This window comes from Siphateles boraxobius, unplaced genomic scaffold, assembly GCF_051911475.1.
Source record: "Siphateles boraxobius isolate OS27281-9 unplaced genomic scaffold, OSU_SipBor_1 46, whole genome shotgun sequence".
Taxonomy (NCBI): Eukaryota; Metazoa; Chordata; class Actinopteri; order Cypriniformes; family Leuciscidae; genus Siphateles; species Siphateles boraxobius.
In genome coordinates, this window is record NW_027509097.1 from 3,798,849 (window position 1) to 3,816,823 (window position 17,975).

General features: G+C 35.0%; 1 protein-coding gene across 1 annotated transcript in view; it reads right to left on the bottom strand.

Annotated features, from left to right (window-relative positions):
- The window catches only part of LOC143710318 (uncharacterized), a 36,810-nt gene extending 30,697 nt beyond the window's left edge, over positions 1-6,113 (bottom strand). The window contains exons 1-5 of the mRNA XM_077201281.1: positions 5,717-6,113; positions 5,559-5,626; positions 4,853-5,249; positions 4,322-4,708; positions 4,187-4,227 (exon numbers count right to left, since the gene is read on the bottom strand). Coding sequence (XP_077057396.1) covers positions 4,187-4,227; positions 4,322-4,708; positions 4,853-5,249; positions 5,559-5,626; positions 5,717-6,113 — 1,290 coding nt within the window. The remainder of the gene's footprint in view (positions 1-4,186; positions 4,228-4,321; positions 4,709-4,852; positions 5,250-5,558; positions 5,627-5,716) is intronic.
- Between the last annotated feature and the right edge of the window lie 11,862 nt (positions 6,114-17,975).

The window sequence follows — 17,975 nt, forward strand, 5'->3', positions numbered from 1 at the left end:
GAGAATGCGTGGAACAAACAATAGAATCTTAAAATCAATCCTAAAATTAACAGGGAGCCAGTGAAGAGAGGCAAGGACAGGTTGGATATGATCTCGCTTCCGAGTTCAAGTAAGGAGACGAGCGGCAGCATTTTGAGCCAGTTGTAGACGAGAGAGGGAGGCCTGGCTAACACCTACATACAGAGCATTACAATAATCAAGGCATGTTGTGACAAATGCATGTATAACCCTCTCAAAGTCTGTGAAGGATAAAAAGGGCTTAAGCTTAGTAAGAAGCCTAAGTTGAAAGAAACTGGCTTTCACAACAGAATTGATCTGCCTCCCCATTTTAAAATCACAATCCATTTTAACTCCCAGGTTTGTTACAACAGACTTAACATAAGGTTGCAAAATTCCCAGGTCTATTTATGACACAACAGAGGTGCCACTGGGTCCAAAAACCATGACCTCAGTTTTACTCTCGTTAAAGTTTACAAAATTTAGGGCCATCCAGGCTTTAATAACAGTTAACCAATCTTGTTAAAGAACTACCATCTTCTCTTTTGATGGGCAGGTAGATTTGTGAATAACCTGCGTAGAAATGGAAGCTGATGTTATGTATTTTTAAAACTTATCCAAGGGGGAGCAAATAGAGTAAAAAAAGGATTGGCCCAAGAATCGAACCCTGGGGAACTCCACATGTGAGGGACACAGAAGGTGTAATGGAGCCACCAAAACTGACTCTAAAGATAAGATGAGATGTTGTTAGGCTATATGTCAGTGTCATTATTCTAATGTTATTTTCGTAACTTGTTTAAAAATAAAAAACTTTCCTGTCCTGTGAGACGTTATACTGTGCTCGCAGCGTATGCAAGGCCATAAGGTTCAAAAACGTGAATTTTAACACGTTAACAACATGTAAAATGCACATATCTCACAAGTATTTAACGCAGATTTCACAAGTTAAATAAGTGTCTGCACGTGAAAATATCAACGTAAACATATCAACATGGAGGTTGGAATGGGTCAGTATCATTGGTTGCTAAAGATCATCAAAACAAACATTTATGTGAGCCTAAGGGGTGTACCGTTCATAGACTAGGTATACCACCATTTAACATGCTATAGATCTGCTTATTAATTTGTCCTTTTTTGGTCTCTTTTGTATAGCCTATAGATATAATATAGATTTATGAAAAAATTAATAAAAATAAAATTGTTTTTCGTCACTCATGCCTTTTTGGTAAATAAACACATTAGTGGGCATTCAAGCTTTAACAGTAATCAAAACAATCTTAAGTTAGCATCAAATCATTAACATTTGTGTGGAGAAATAGGTTACAGTGGACGTGAGCAATAAATGCAGGACTTTGTATAAGTATTTAAGACTTTCAGGATTAGAATGAGAGCTTGTCCTCAGGTCAGGACAGCTATAAGAACTTGATTTGGCTTTCCTGACAGCAGAAGTACTATTCTACTACTAAAGTCCTAGGCCAGCCTTAAAAATTGATGAGCAAATTTGTTAAATCACTTCATAACATTTAAGTAAACAGTAAACATTAAAATATTCAGTAGCTCATACTTTTTTCTAGAACCACACACATATAGTTTATTTCAGCAAGCAATCTGGATTTGATACTGAGAAGCCTATTGTACACTTCATAACAGCTAGAATTAATTGAATGGCTGCTTTTGTGACGGTTTATGCGCTGGTTTAGCAATGTGACATACTTGATTGGCTTCCTGAAAGTATTAAAAGCTATATGACAGAAGACTAATTTTACTGCAAACTGCTCAGGGATATACCATGAAGGTATACCTGAACAAACTCAGGGTTACAGGATTAGTTTTGAGTTGACAAAACCAAACCAATGCACTCAGGCTTTGTTGATTCCATGAAGCAGCTCATTAACCTTCTCTGTCAACAGACTTTCTATTCACAAACCCAGCCTCATGTTGTTTTAGAGCTGTGAATGATTGCAACATATGTGCAGTCTATTGCTCTCATGACTCTAGGGCAGGTTGTTGAAATTAGTACCTGGAGAGCCACTTTCCTGAAGAGCTTGATTAGCTGGATCAGGTGTGTTGGATCTAAACTCTGCAGGGGAGTGACCCTCAAGGAAATGAGTTTGACACTTGTGCTATAGGAAATGTTTAAAAAAATAAAAACGTATTGTTGATCATTTTAATATGTACTGTATTGTATGATACATTAGGAGCTTTCTAAGTGAAACCTGCATAAACATGTTTTAAAGGGTTAAATTAGAGTCAATGCAGTGTCACCTGTCAATGTATCTCTATTTTATTAAAGCCTTCTTTGATGGACAAAGTAGATACATGTCCATGTAAAGAAACTGTGAATGTACCCCTGCAGTTGTTGCCAACTCTTTCGTATTAGCCGGTACATCCCGTATATTGGGCCTAATTTATTTGTCCCGTACGTGACCTCCCTTGTCCTGTTTATTGACTGCTACGCTGATCTAACCACTGACTGATACAACAGCAACATGGCCCTTGAGAATGATCACAACACCGGTCATCATCCAATCAAAGCCCACCCTCATGCGCATCAGACCATACGAATCACAAACTCTAAATTGAGAATGAATCATTCTTTTGGGACAAATCACTGTTTGATTTGCATACATAATTCTATGCTGTCTGGTCGTTCCCGGTTCGATCCGGACTCGCGCTAACGCCAAATCCCTTTCATTGTCCAGGTTTTGATTTCGGCAAATCAGTTTTGGCGATTTCAAACAAAGTGATTATTGTTCATGAGTCCAACTTCCATCCAGCCACGCAAGAAAACATGAAATCTACCCGAGGGAATAATATGGTGATGTGATTTGCTGCTCAAGAAACATTTCTGATTATTATTAATGTTTAAAAAAATGTTCAGGATTCTTTGAATAGCAATTTCAAAGAAAATTTTTCTGAAAAAGAATGTCTTTACTTTCTCTTTTGATTAATTTAATGCATATTTGTTGAATAAATGTAGGCTATTACTTTCTTTAATTTCTTTTTGGGGAAATTCTTACTGACCCAAACTTTTGAATTGAACTGTAGTGAATAGTAAATGCTATTATTTTGAACGATGGTTTGTGTGTAATGTGACTTTTTTTAGTTTTACAATTAAATTGTTCATAAATAGGTTAAGCAAAACAAATGTGAAATGTGTTTATGTCTGAAAACCTTTTATACACATACTTAACTGCAGACCCTGAAATGACAAACACTGTGTGATACAGTCTAATTATTTTGGGTGACCCTTATTTTCCTATTAAGAACCACGATTGTCCCGTATTTTCCTTTTCTGAAGTTGGCAACCCTAGTGCCAGTCGTATTTTTGACACAAAGTGTACAGCATGTCTTTTTCAGTGCAGCTACATTCAATTTGACCAATCAGAGCCAAGCCAAGAGATGAAGATTCTGCCCTCAGAAGTTACTGGTAAGTTTTAGTCACTGTTTGCATAATTAAATATCTCACTGGTTTTTTTTTTCCTAGGTGGATAGGTCTAAAGACTTTGATAGACAACTGTCTCCACATAGATTTTAAACAGATTTGTCTTAAACAACTAGAAAACATTGTCCAATGCATCTACTACTGTTTTTTTTTTGTGAAATATTAATGTCTGTTGTTTTTCAGACCAGAAAGAAAAAGTGAAATCAGGACTAATGGAAGGTGATTCTGTCAGTTTTGGTAGGAAAATGTTAGCAACGTGTCCATTTCAGGTGGCTAATTGTGCTTCCTTTGAGTCATTCATGTAAAAATCTGTTAATTTAATTGTTTTTTGGTAAAGCTGCAAGTTACTTATCGTAGTTGTCCTGGCATACAATATTTTCAGTGTTCCCAGACGTACAATAATTATCGTATTCGTAAGATAAATTTGACCTCTGTACGATGTATGATCAATAATGAAAAAAATCCAATAATGTACGATAATTTCAGAATTGTGTGACTTTTCAAATGATGGTCTTTGTAATCATAGGGCTTCTATACTCATTGATCTAGCTGTGGATTCTACGTCTACTGCGAGAAGAACGTGAACGTGGTGTTACGCATGTCTTCCATCTCATCTCATGTTATGTCCTCTCGGCCAATCATCGTGGACAATCATATTTTTTCTTTTTATATTATGAAAAAGTGCAGTACCTTACCTAGGTCAATGACAGGCTCAAAAAATGGTTGTAGGGGTAGGATTGTCACTGTTGTTGTAGATGCAGATGGGATATTAAGGCTTGTGACATCTGGTAACAGGGACATTTTTTTACATTAAAGTCCATCATTTTTTAATAAAACATTCCCTAAACCAAGAAGTGTAAATGTTGAAAATATGTTTACCTGCACAGTAAGATGCACACAATATTGGCCTGACAAACTCATACACATAATAATTTCCTGGACAAGCTTTGACTTGTATGGGATGAGACCTGTAACCACAGCAGTCGTTCCCTGTGGAACCACAGACTTTCCGGGTGACCACTCCATCTTCTAACTGTGGGTGAGAGCCATTGAGCCACAGTGGGTTCTCTGAGCCACACATCCCATAACCAACACATGACTCTGGCATCTGGACACTCTGGCCATTGTAGAACAGCCTGTACCAGCCATTCCAGTTGACATTATAATCACACATATTACTGAAGGAAGAATTGTCAGTGGCTCGCCAAGGATCATCCAGACTGGTGTAGTTGTCGCAGGGATCAGTATTTGGAGTGTTGAATGTAACTATAGTGAAAGTATAAAAGTCCAAAATTATAAAGTCCAAGAATACACAATTATTACCATTTAACATTAACAAGTCTGTAAACACAGTTGTCATAGAAAGGTGATAATAGAATTAGTGTAAGGCATGAAGGAGAACAACTGTACCTGCACAATATACAGGCACTGGGATCGATGGATTTGGCATTGTAAATTTGTAGACATAGTAATTTCCAGGACAAGCTTTGACTTGGATTGGGTCAGATCTGTAGGAATTGTACTGGTCATTAACAGAGCCGTAGACATCACGAGTAACAACTCCATCTTCCAGCTGAGGATGAGAGCCACCAAGCCACAGAGAACTAAAACCTCCACATGACATATAACTGAAACACCACTCAGGCATCTGAGCACTCGATCCATTAATGAAGAGACGATACCAGCCATGCCATTCAATACGAGTGTCATCATATCCAGATATGTATCCATACATATGCCAGTTATTGAGTGTGTTTCTCCAGTAGTTATCGAGAATGTTGTAGTTGTTGCATGGACCATAATCAGTGTTGATGGCAGCTGATGAGAGCAAAAAAATAAGTTCCGTCATTTCAAATCCTGACAGTTTGGTACCAGTGTGAGGTTCTCAGACATAGGTTAAACTACTTTTTTTGTCCGTCCAATGAAAGTCAATGGTCATAAAAACAGTTTGGTTACCAACTTTCTTCAAAATTTTTGGAATGAAATAAGGATGAGTAAATGATGACAATTTTCATTTTTAGGTGACCTTTAAGGCACAACTTTAGTTGAAGAAAAGAAAGTTTCTAATTTCAATGTGCACGTTTCATTATTTGATAGTATTTAGCAACCTACACATGGTAAGGCTGGATTCAGTAATCATAGCTGGACTTGCAGTGGAAGCTGTCTGGGATATTGTGCTGATATCTAAAAAGAGGGTATAAATTAAGACATTAGTGAAAATGAAAGTTCACATAACACATACATTATAAAAAGCTGAAAAAACCCCCACAGTACCAGTGCAGTATGCTGAACACCCATGGTAAGGCTTCACAAGTTCATAGACATAGAAATCGCCTGGGCAAGCTTTGATTCTGATGGGGGAGAAACGATAATCACAGCAGCCATTCAAAAAACTCGCCCCACATATCTTCCTGATCACCACTCCGTCCTCTATCTGAGGATGGGAACCGCTGAGCGACAGACTGATGTCCGTGTTACAGCTGCCTCCACTAACACAGCTCTCTGACATTCGGATGTCCATTCCATTGTAGAAAAATCGGTACCAGCCGCTCCAGGAGAAAGAGTCATCACAAATCCACAATCCACTTTCATTTGTGGCTCTCCAGGGACGATCCAGAGATTCATAGTTGGAACAAGGATCTACACTGATGCTGCTGAAAACAACTGTCATGAAGGAAAGGATGAAACTCAATTAGAAATTTTACTCTAATGTTTAAAAGAAAGGGGTCAGAAAGTTTTTTTTAGTTTTCTTAAGAAATTAACACTTTTATTCAGCAAGGAAGCATTCAATTGTTTCTTAATGCTACAAAAGATTTCCATTTCAAATAAATGCTGTTCTTTTGAACTTTATATTTAAGAAATAACTGAAAAAGAAAAGTATATCATGGTTCCCACAAAAATTTTAAGCAGCACAACTGTTTTCAACATTGATATAAGTAAAGTTGCCTGAGCACAATCTGTGTTTTGTCTGGTTTAATGTAGAATTATGATTAATAAATGTGACATCTGACATAATAAATCATCAGCACAGCACATGCTTAAACGCAAATGAAACAACTAAGTTATGTGTCACGCCACTGACATTTTTCATTAGCACAGGATATTTTTCATTAGGTGAAGCAATTCTTTCTGTATCCACCCACAACCTAACGACAATAGTAACCACAACAATGTCATTGCATATTAAAATAAAAACTTCATTTCCCAGTTTCAGTTTTACTTAAATACTCCACCTGTGTTTTCAGACAACATGAGTCATGTAAACAGAATGAAATTAAGTTGACAAAATGTTTGGCAATTGTTTGGCTTTAATTCATAATAAATTACCCAATCCAACCCCCCCCCACACACACACACAAACAAACTTTAAAAAAAGTAAAATTAAGTAAAATTAAATTAATTTTATTATTATAGACAATAAAATTTAATCGGTTCAAACTATACCAGCAGGAAATGAATGCCTCACATAATTCTGTTTTTTTTTTGTTAGATGATAAATGCATGCCAGCATTAATTGATTTCCTTGAGGCGTTTAGTTCATGATGTTTGCACATTCCAAACACGTTTAGGCCTTTTTCCACATCTCATTAGATTGACACATTTTTGTTTGTAGCAATACAAATGTAAAGTGCTAACAAGCAATAAACTGGGTGTCACACTCACGACTTTCACGGTAAAAAGTGACCGGACCCCTGAAATCAATTATTTATTTATTTCAGTAAAATCCATGAAATGTATTTATGTTCAATAATATTTTTCTTTTTTTCTTTGGTGTTTTGAGATAATTCTATGATAATAATTAATATTTATGCAATATATATATATATATATATATATATATATATATATATATATATATATATATACACACAATTTTGGTTACACTTTATTTCGATAGTCACTTTAGAGATTCTACTAACTATAAGTAACTTTTCAACTACATGTCAACTAACTGTCATTAGAGTATTAGTAGGCTGTAGTAGACTGTCAGTAGACTGTTAGGTTAGGGTTAGGTGTTCGGGTTTGGGTTAGGAGAACAAGTTGACTTGTAGTTGCTAAGTTACTTATAGTCAGTAGAATATCTGTTGTAGAATCAAGAAAGCATCACAATAAAGATATTAAGCAGACAGTCTACTAATACTCTAATGACAGTTACTTGACATGTAGCTGCAAAGTTACTTATTGTTAGTTGAATGTCTAAAGTGGACTATCGAAATAAAGTGTTACCACAATTTTTATCATTTTTCAATTAAAGCTGTATTTAAGGTTAAAGTAGAGACTAGGCCTATAGAAAAAAAATGAAAGCAGATCGGTGCCATCTGGTGGAAGTATTAGAAAGAGAACAACTTAATAACTTTCTAACTTAATAAAAATGCAATTCTTTCATAAATAAATTTCATAAATCTTTCTGTCATCATTTTTTTATTAACCCTTTAAACATTTTCATTAAAATTATTTTTTGTACAATTCAATGAATAGTAACTCTTATTCAAAATTGGCAACATCAATTATGAACAAAAAACTACAATAACAGCAAAAGTATAATAATTGTCAAACAATAAATGGAAAATAGAATGATATTTAAAACACTTTTTACTTCTCTATTTTTCATTTATTGTTTGACAATTATTATACTTCTGCTGTTATTTTAGTTTTTTGTTCATAATTGCTGTTGCCTTTTGAGAAAGAGTTACTGTTCATTGAGTAAATAATATGCAAATATGTAAATATATTTAGGATGATATTTAAAACACTTTTTATTTCTCTAACTATATTTACATATTTGCATATTCTTTACTCAATGAACAGTAACTCTTTTTCAAAAGGCAACAGCAATTATGAACAAAAAACTAAAATAACAGCAAAAGTATAATAATTGTCAAACAGTAAATGAAAAATAGAGAAGTAAAAAGTGTTTTAAATATCATCCTAACTATATTTACATATTATGTGCATATTATTTACATATTCAATAAACAGTTATTCAAAAGGCAACAGCAATTATGAACAAAATACTAAAATAAAAGCAAAAGTATAATAATTGTCAAACAGTAAATGGAAAATAGGATGATATTTAAAACACTTTTTTATTTCTATATTTTCCATTTACTGTTTGACAATTATTATACTTTTGCTGTTATTTTAGTTTTTTGTTCATTATTGCTGTTGCCTTTTGAAAAAGAGCTACTGTTCATTGAATATGTAAATAATATGCACATATGTAAATATAGCTAGGACGATATTTAAAACACTTTTTTTTATTTCTCTAACTAAATTTACCAATTATTTACATACTAACTGTATTTGTAACTAACTGTAACTGTATTTTATTTCACATATTCTCACATTTCTCTGTTAAAGTTTCACAAGTCTCATATTTCCGTGTGTGTGTGTGTGTGTGTATTTTGCAACCTTGATGGCTTACAGTCTCATGCTTTCATTGCTGTGCGCTTTTTATTTCTTACATTGATGAATAATTGCTTTTATTTCACACATTTCCCAAAATTAGCTTTTGCAATGACACATGTTCATTTGTGTGTGCGTGTGTTTTTATGTGTATAAGTGTGTGTTCGTGTGTGTGTGCGTGTGTGTGTGTTTGTCTGTTTTGCACTCTTGATGTTTTAGAGATTCACCCCTTCACTGTTGTGTGCTTTTATTCTGCATCGTGGCTGATTTGTAGATTGTACGCACAAAAAAACTGAGTAACTATTTTCATATTGTAACTATTTTCATATTTTTGCCAATTTCCCATTCATTTCCTATATGGCGGTCACTTTTGACCGAAGGACCACAGTGTGACTGTTTTTGTTTTTTTTACGACTACTTAGACTTTTCAAATCATGTCCCAATTTTTGTGTGTGTGTTCATATACCAAGTACCATAAAAAGTCACCAAGTTTCGTACCATTCCGATGAAGCTACGATTTAAAAAAAAAAAAATATATATATATATATATATTAAAAATTCCGGTCAGAAGTGACTGAAGTAGGCTACCCCAGAGCGTTAAAACACATTTTCTTCATTGTTGATGAAAGTAAAGGATTGAAAGGGGAAGAATTTAAGGATTGTCATTCAAGGAAACTAACTTACCATTAACCAACAGGAGTAATGATGTACACAAGATTAGAAACGTCATTGTGGCAGAACGCACCTGGAGACGTCAACGTGATCTATAAAAAAATGTTTGGGTAGAATTGAAGCAATACACCATTTCAAATGATCAGTAAAATGATTATTGTGAAGAACTAAACTTCTTGTTATTCTGCTTGAACATCTGTGTGATCCCTTCAATGACTTGATTCATTCACGAAAAGTGACCACGAGACCAATTAGTTAATATCAGGTATAGGCCTAACACGTCTAACACAAGTTACGTAATCAAATACTTTTTACAAGTAGATATCAGAGTTACGTTTTCATATAAGTAATGCAAGATACTTTATTTTCCCATTTATTGACTGACAGCTCTCCTGTCCTCATGTTGAGAGAAATCGGGATTAAGTGCAGAGGCGTTGTGTGCGCTGTGTAACATCATGATTATTGTAGTTCTAGACTAAATGTGAGCATGCATTTACTCAACTCACTTGCAAAAACAGATTCACTATTCCAAAAAATGAATGAAAATTCATTCAAAAAACCTGCAATAATTAAATGTTAAATTACACAAATATATTTAATCTCGCTTTATTAACCAATGTCTTTGCTGCCTACCTTCGATGAACCAATTCAACTATACTAATAACCAAAAAGGGTTTATACACATAACAGTTGTTTAATTTTTTATTGCTGAAAAGGCTGCGTCCGAAATGCTGTAAAAATATACTGCTCATTATGTTCATGTTAGCTGATTGTATACTGCTCATTCTTAGACCTTAATGTAAAGGTTTACAATAATTGATAAAGTAGGCTACCTCAGAAAAATGAAATTAGTTTTGAGAAAATTTCGACTTTAGTGGCATTAAAAAAAAGAGTCGTTTTTTTAAAATATTTTTCCATAAATGCATCATATTTCCATTAAACTATCCCATTATGACAATAGTTGCTTTGCTCTTAAAATAACAACAAAAAAAAAGGTTTTGCACAATAACCTAAATAACATTCTAAACTGAGTCTTTGCTGTTTAGAAGATTCTTTCGCAAAAACTTTGTTTACATTTATTAAAGTTGCAACTACCACTAAAACCCAACGATTTAAAGGGATAGTTCACCCAAAAATGAAAATTCTGTCAGTAATTACTCACTCTCATGTTGTTCCAACCCCGTAAGACCTTCGTTCATCTTCGGAACACGAATTATGATATTTTTGATGAAATCTGAGAGCTGGATCACTCTACGCTATCACACTACGCTAACTGACTCGAGGCCCACAGAGAAGGAAATGAATAGTTGAAATAAAGTCGTTATTTTTTTTTCGTTTGTCGTTTGTTTTTGCACACACAAAAAAATTCTAGTCACTTGATAAACTTAAGATTGAGCCACTGTAGTCCCTCGGACTATTTTAACGATGTCTTTGAAACTTGCCAGCCCCGAAAAGTTATTAATCCCTTAAGAAGCCTATAGAGGAGTGATCCAGCTCTCAGATTTCATCAAAAATATCTTAATTCGTGTTCCGAAGATGAACGAAGGTCTTACGGGGTTGGAACAACATGAGGGTGAGTAAATACTGACCGAAATTTTCATTTTTGGGTGAACTATCCCTTTAAGGTCAAAGTCAAAGTTTATATATAAAGCACTTTTTATAAACAGCGAGTGTTCATCAAAGTGCTGTACAAACACATCACATATCAATGATACAGACAATCGACAGCACAGAAGAAAACAATAAAACACAATCAAAAAAAGCAACTCTCACATAGCGTCAAATGCCAGACTATAAAAATACGTTTTTAGGCTAGATTTAAAAACAGCAAGCGTTTGAGCCTGTCTTATGTAGAGGGTCAAACTATTCCAGAGCTTTGGTGGCGCCACTGCAAATGCTTGGTCATCCCTGCTCTTCAACTTTACCCATGGGACAACTAAAAGCAAAATAGGTCAGCAGACCTAGCGGAGCATACAGCTTGATCAGGTCAGGAAGATATGTAGGTGCTAAACCATTAAGAGATTTAAAAACAAACACCAAAATCTTAAAATGAATCCGGAAATGGTTATATCTCATACATGTAACAGTAAATGATGTATAGTTAAATGCAACTAACCATGAAACCCTTTTCCTAAAATAATATTGAGTACGTAAATGTATAATAACACTGTAACAAGGACACCTTAAAATAAAGCGGGTCCCTAGATTAGGGTCCAATTCTCACTATTAAGTTCTGCCTCAATAAGTTCCTAATTACTGCTAATTGGTGAGGTAGTTGTTCAGTTTAGGTATTGGGTAGGATTAAGGGATGCAGAATAAAGCATTAATATGTGATGGATTTTTTAAGTACTAATAAACAGCCAATATCTTAGTAATGTGCATGCAACTAGTTAATAGTTAGAATCGGACCCTAAACTAAAGTGTAACCGATAATATTTCTTAATTTCTTGTAGGTCTCACCGGTGAGTCCTCAGGACTAGGATTGGAAACCACTGAATGAAACAAGTCCACTTAAATACTTTGTGTAACTAAAACTTAATTATAGTGCATAGAACTAATACAATCTCTTTTTGTTAACTGCCAAATAAAGCAACAGTCTTAATTTAACCTGCCCAATCCTCAATCTGACCACAGGCTCTACTCTTCACCACAATGGTAATCGCCCAATTACTCCTTTAAATGTCGGAAGCAAAGCATGCTGAACTAGAAATCTGATGTAACTCATTCATTTTGAGTTCTATTTAATACAATCAGTATTATAACTTTAAATAATATCTCAGTAAAATGCACTAATTTTAGTAAATTTGACTTTTCAAAATCAAAACAATTGATATGTCAAACAAAAACCGTAGAAAGAGTGAGTAGATGGGATAAAATAAGTATTTTTTACCTGAGATGAGATGCTGTTGAACCACAGGGTTTTTTACGGCAAAAATTCAAACCAGAACACAATGATAATGCTGCACATCTGTGTTTTAAATATTCTGGATCAATGTAGGCGGACAGTGACTAAAACAAAAATCTTTCTCAACTAACCATAAACCAGTTTTTCCAATTAATTTATGGTATTTCATCTGTCATTGACCTGTCATGGCTTTACTTCCTTTATAGATGTAATATAGATATAATTTAGACATCTTTTGATGAATGTTCAAATGAATACTAAGAATTGCATTCACGCATAAAAAAAAAACACTCTGTAATGAACAAATATTAGTCTTTACGGTGCAAGGATGCATCATCTTTTACAAGCGTAGAAAGTCAGATGACCTATTGATTGTTTAATCAGTCCTATTTTATTAATATATACAGTATCTCACAAAAGTGAGTACACCCCTCACATTTCCGAAAACATTTTTGTATTTCTACTCAAGGGACAATACTATAGAAATGAAACATGGATATATTTTAGAGTAGTCAATGTGCTGCTTGTACAGCAGTAGGCTATATATTTACTGTCCTCTGAAAATAACTCAACATACAGCCATTATTGTCAAAATTGCTGGCAACAAAAGTGAGTACACCCTAAGGCCACGTCCACACGAAGCCAGAGCTTTCCCTATCCGATCTTTTTTTTCCTCGTTCTAAAAAAAAATTCCGTAAACACGGCGCCGTCTCAAGAAATATATGCGTACACACGAAACCACTGAAACCGATGTAGTATACATGCCAGAACAGTATGAGGCGCTGTATTTCTGATACAGCGATACAACAGAGAAGAAGACTTGCGCATAAACCTTTGAGCTGTATACAATAATATACCGTATGCAATATTAGTAGGCACTGTAGCTTCTTTTCTTGTTTACCAAGAACTTTATTGAACAATATGAAAAACCATAAATGGCCTGGTACAACATAGGGATGAGTCACGATATTCGATTCGTTAGCTAAAGCATAAAGCTTGCCACAAATAACCGGCAAATAGCCTAATCATTATGAAATTGTCAAATATAGCAAGGAGATATTTAAATTGTTTATTAATAAACTAGTGTTTTCTGTGACGATGCTGACTCGCCACCTTCGCAGTGTTGTGAAGGTGCCTATAGAGAGAAATGCACACTTCATACGGATTATTAGAGTTGTCTGTTTCTTTTCGTTTTGAATTGTTTTGTTTAAAAGTAGACATTTCAAGCTTAGATATATTTCTGAGTTTCTGTTCATTTATGAGACAAGCTCAGTTCACGTGCGATGCAAGTTATATCATGTCCTGATTATAGGCTATTGTCTGCTATATTTGTTTCTTATTTATTAAATCCTGGAATTTGGTTGATGAAACATAGATTAAAATTACTATACAATTTATACAAAACGAAATTCACTTTAAAGAAAGGCTTCATACAAAACAAAACTTAATGAAGTGGTCAAAATGATGTGTCTCGATATTGCACATCTTATGATTAGGCTACTCACGCTGTTCACTTTTCATATAATCAACATATATGAAATGGAAAAAAATAACATATTTAAACATAAATATGAAACCAACTTTTCTTTAATGGCTACAACATGTAGGCCTACAGTTCAGAGCCATTTAATGTCGGAGCGAACGCCGTGTCACCGGTGTGCATGAGGGGCAGAGGTGCGTTTATTGAATAATAATAAAATAATTCCCAGCGATCGTCGAATATTATTTTTGCTTGAAATGCCCATCCCTACAAAATACGAAATGTCTTAATCAGACAAAATACAAGCATCATAGCATAAGAAAGAAATATAAATAAATAAAGAAGTAAAATAAAGAAATACAATAAAAATACATTAAAGTAGGCCTAAATAATAAATAAAGAAATAAAAGAGGCTCAGTAGCTTCTGAAGGATGAACTCAAGCAAGTAGTCGCAGTTGTTGTTACTGATTTAGTGTCTGACTAGTCGACACGTGGGGTGATGACATCATCGTTTCACAAAATATACAGATTGGCCGTACACACGAAAACTCAAGGGTGTCGTTTTCAGATTTATCCACCCTGGGACCCGGTTTAAAAAAATAGCGGTTTCAGTCTCCCAAAACGCCGGATCCGTCTGGACGAAACGCCGATCCGATAAAAAATGTGTAGGCCTACGTATACAGCTAAACGCGTCTCCGTGTGGACAGGGCCTAAGTAATAATAACTGTATGTTGTTTAACCATGCAAAGTCCTATTGTCCTATTCTTCATCATGTTCATGTTTTTGTCTGCTTGACAGGAGCATACAAATTGTTGTATCTTGTATTAGAGCAGTTAAAATTTGTGCCATGAGTACAATTCTCTCATACTGACCACTGGGTGTTCAACATGGCACCTCATGGCAAGGAACTCTCTAAGGATTTGAGAATTAGAATAGTTGCTCTCCACAAAGATGGCCTAGGCTATAAGAAGATTGGTAACACCCTGAAACTGAGTTACAGTACAGGCCAGGGTCATGGTTTTTCAAGACGGGTTCCACTCGGAAGAGGTCTCGCGAGGGTCAATCAAAGAAGTTGAAGTTAGCTGCATGAGTGCTGCTGGTACTGGGGACAGGGGCGTGTCTAGAAGGGGGGCACGGGGTGGCACTGCCCCCCCCCCCCCCCCCCCCCCTGGTGCCCCCCAAACATCATTGGGCTAGATTTACTGTCAACCTGACAATGCCCAACGCCATTGGATCAGAGCGCTGTCAATCACTGCTTGATTTGCGATTTGCAAAGCGGAATCACAGGTCCGCGTTTTTCAAACAGTAGGAGAGAGAGAGAAACACCTCGATATGTCACTGTTTATGGTATATACACACTCAATTACAGTATATATTTTCCAATATCGCACCATATGTTGGTCTGATTACTTTCATGTGTAACTGATCAAGCCAGTAACGTTAGATCAGCTAACGTAATTTCGGCAGATGACTTGTCAGTGTTATTCCGCGGCAGCGCGTCTACATAAATATAAAATAGATATATGGGTCATTCCTGGTATGCGGTGACTTTCCTGTCCCAATGATTTATTTACTCATATTTTCTCTAAAATGAGTCACATATTTATAATAAATGGCTTAAATTGTAGATTTAAGTATTCTTTACCATTTAATCAGAGATAATAGACATTAAAAATACTATTTTGTATTTTACACAATTTTAATTGATGTATGCATTCAATTATATCATGTCCTCAGTGCACAGTAATCAACTTCTGCAAGAAATATAAACCATGAAATGACAAAAACCTCAAAATATTTTTAAATTATGTTATAGACTAGGCTAAATTGCCTCTAATCACATATAAATCATGTGGAAATATAGGTTCTTCTTAAAATTTTCTTCAATTACTGCGTACCTGAAGTCATCTTCCACCCTGTTAGTATGTACTTTTTTGCCTTCCAAAACCAACTGCAATTTCCTTGAGACCATTTTCAAGAAGTGAAATTTCTTTTCTTTTACCTGCTGGAATTCAACTGTACAAACTGAGGTATGCTTCAGCTCTCACTCCTAACTTTTTTTTTTAGTTTTTGAAATGTTATCCTGCTTGTCCCACCCTTAAAGTTCCACCCTGTTAGGCTATGTTATGGAGAATGTTTGTCCTATCAAAAAAATGTAAAAACAAATCTGACATAGTTATAAAAGTTCTGTTCATCTGTAGAAGGTTAGCTAGCTAAAAATGTTGATGACTCAAAGAGCTATGGCTAACTTAGCTCAGAATTTTCCACCCTGTTAGATCTATAAACCTAACAGGGTGGAATGTTAAAATATTCGATTCATCAAAAATTGTTTTGCTTGTTTCAAGAAGAAGAAAAAATCTAAGATAGCATAAAGGACATATACTATGCAAGAAAAGCTCATTATTGTTTAACATTTACATTATTAACATGTTGTGATATACGTATATGTCCCTAACAGGGTGGAATATTTTTATGGACAGTGTCTGAACAATCTACCAATAATTATTATTATAGAGTCCCTGAGCTTGACCTATATGTCAAACATCAAACCTATATGTTAAACATGTCACTATTTTGATAGAATGCTAAAAACATGAAAATCATGCCCTTTTTTCCCCAACATTTATGAAGCCAAAATGTCACCGCATACCAGGAATGACCCACATATTACTTTATCTTTTGTTTTAAAGACTAAAGGCACTATAATATTTTTCCAAAAAAGCAGAGCCGCGGTAAACATTAAAATGTGACAACTTTACATGCAACTCTGTGTAATTTATACTGAATGGGTTTTTGTTTATTTTTACACCGCAACAGGACATCCAAGGTTTCTTTAAGAAGAAACCATGTCAGAGACAGATTTCATGCAGAGAACGTTGGCCAACACACACACACACACACACACACACACACACACACACACACACACACACACACACACACACACACACACACACACACACACACACACACACACACACACACACACACACACACACACACACACTCAGTGTTTGTGTTGAGAATAAAGCATGTTAAATGACTAAATAATGCCTAGGTGATGTTTTTTATTTATTAGAACAAAACTGTGTTGGTCCAATCCATGTATAATACAAAATGATTTTCAGGCTCTTGTTCAGTGCCACATTTAATACCATCTATATTAGGTCACTGAGCATTGCAAAGATTTTTTTTAACATCGTGCTTAATATTTTCTAAACACGTATTTATTTCCATTTCGAATTTTCTGATTTCCCATGGGCCCCCCCTGACTGGATCTTGGTCCCCCCTGTGTCCCCCCATTTATAAAATCCTGGAATCGCCCCTGACTGGGGAGCTGCGCTTCAATGAGGGAAACATGGATTCCAAGAAGTGCCATGTGTCTAACATCCAGCAGCTCCGTGATGTCATTATAGAGGATCCCATCAACAACCTGTGCAGCTCTGGTGAATTCCATGCCCAGGAGGATTAAAGGAGTGCTAGATAACAATGGTCCTCACACAAAATAGACATTTAGGGTGTACTCACTATTGTTGCCAGCTATTTTGACAATCATGGCTGAAGGTTGAGTTAATTTCAGAGGACAGTTAATATATTTTGCTATACAAGCAGCACATTGACTACTCTAGAAATTAAACTTGGATATATTTTATAGTATTGTTCCTCGAGTAGATATACTAAAATGTTTGCTGATATGTGAGGGATGTACTCACTTTTGTGAGATACTGTATATTTGATATCAGTTTCTGCTTATCTATTGCTGGTTTAAGATTCACAAAGACAGCACAGGAAGAACAGCATTATAAATGCTTTTCCCAAAATAGAAATAGGTATACAATATATAATTCTATATATTAATGACAAATTTATATGTAGAATAGTATTTTTACTATGTAACAAAACACTATCTCAAAGGTACAAAAAACTAATTTATGAATGTATTATGGATGCAAATGAACATGATGTTGATAAATGGTCCGTGTAACGCTTTGCAGTTCTTTGTTCAATTTGCACCATCAAAATTAACCAAATGAAAAATTGGTTTCGAACTTTCATTTTCCACTTTTTTG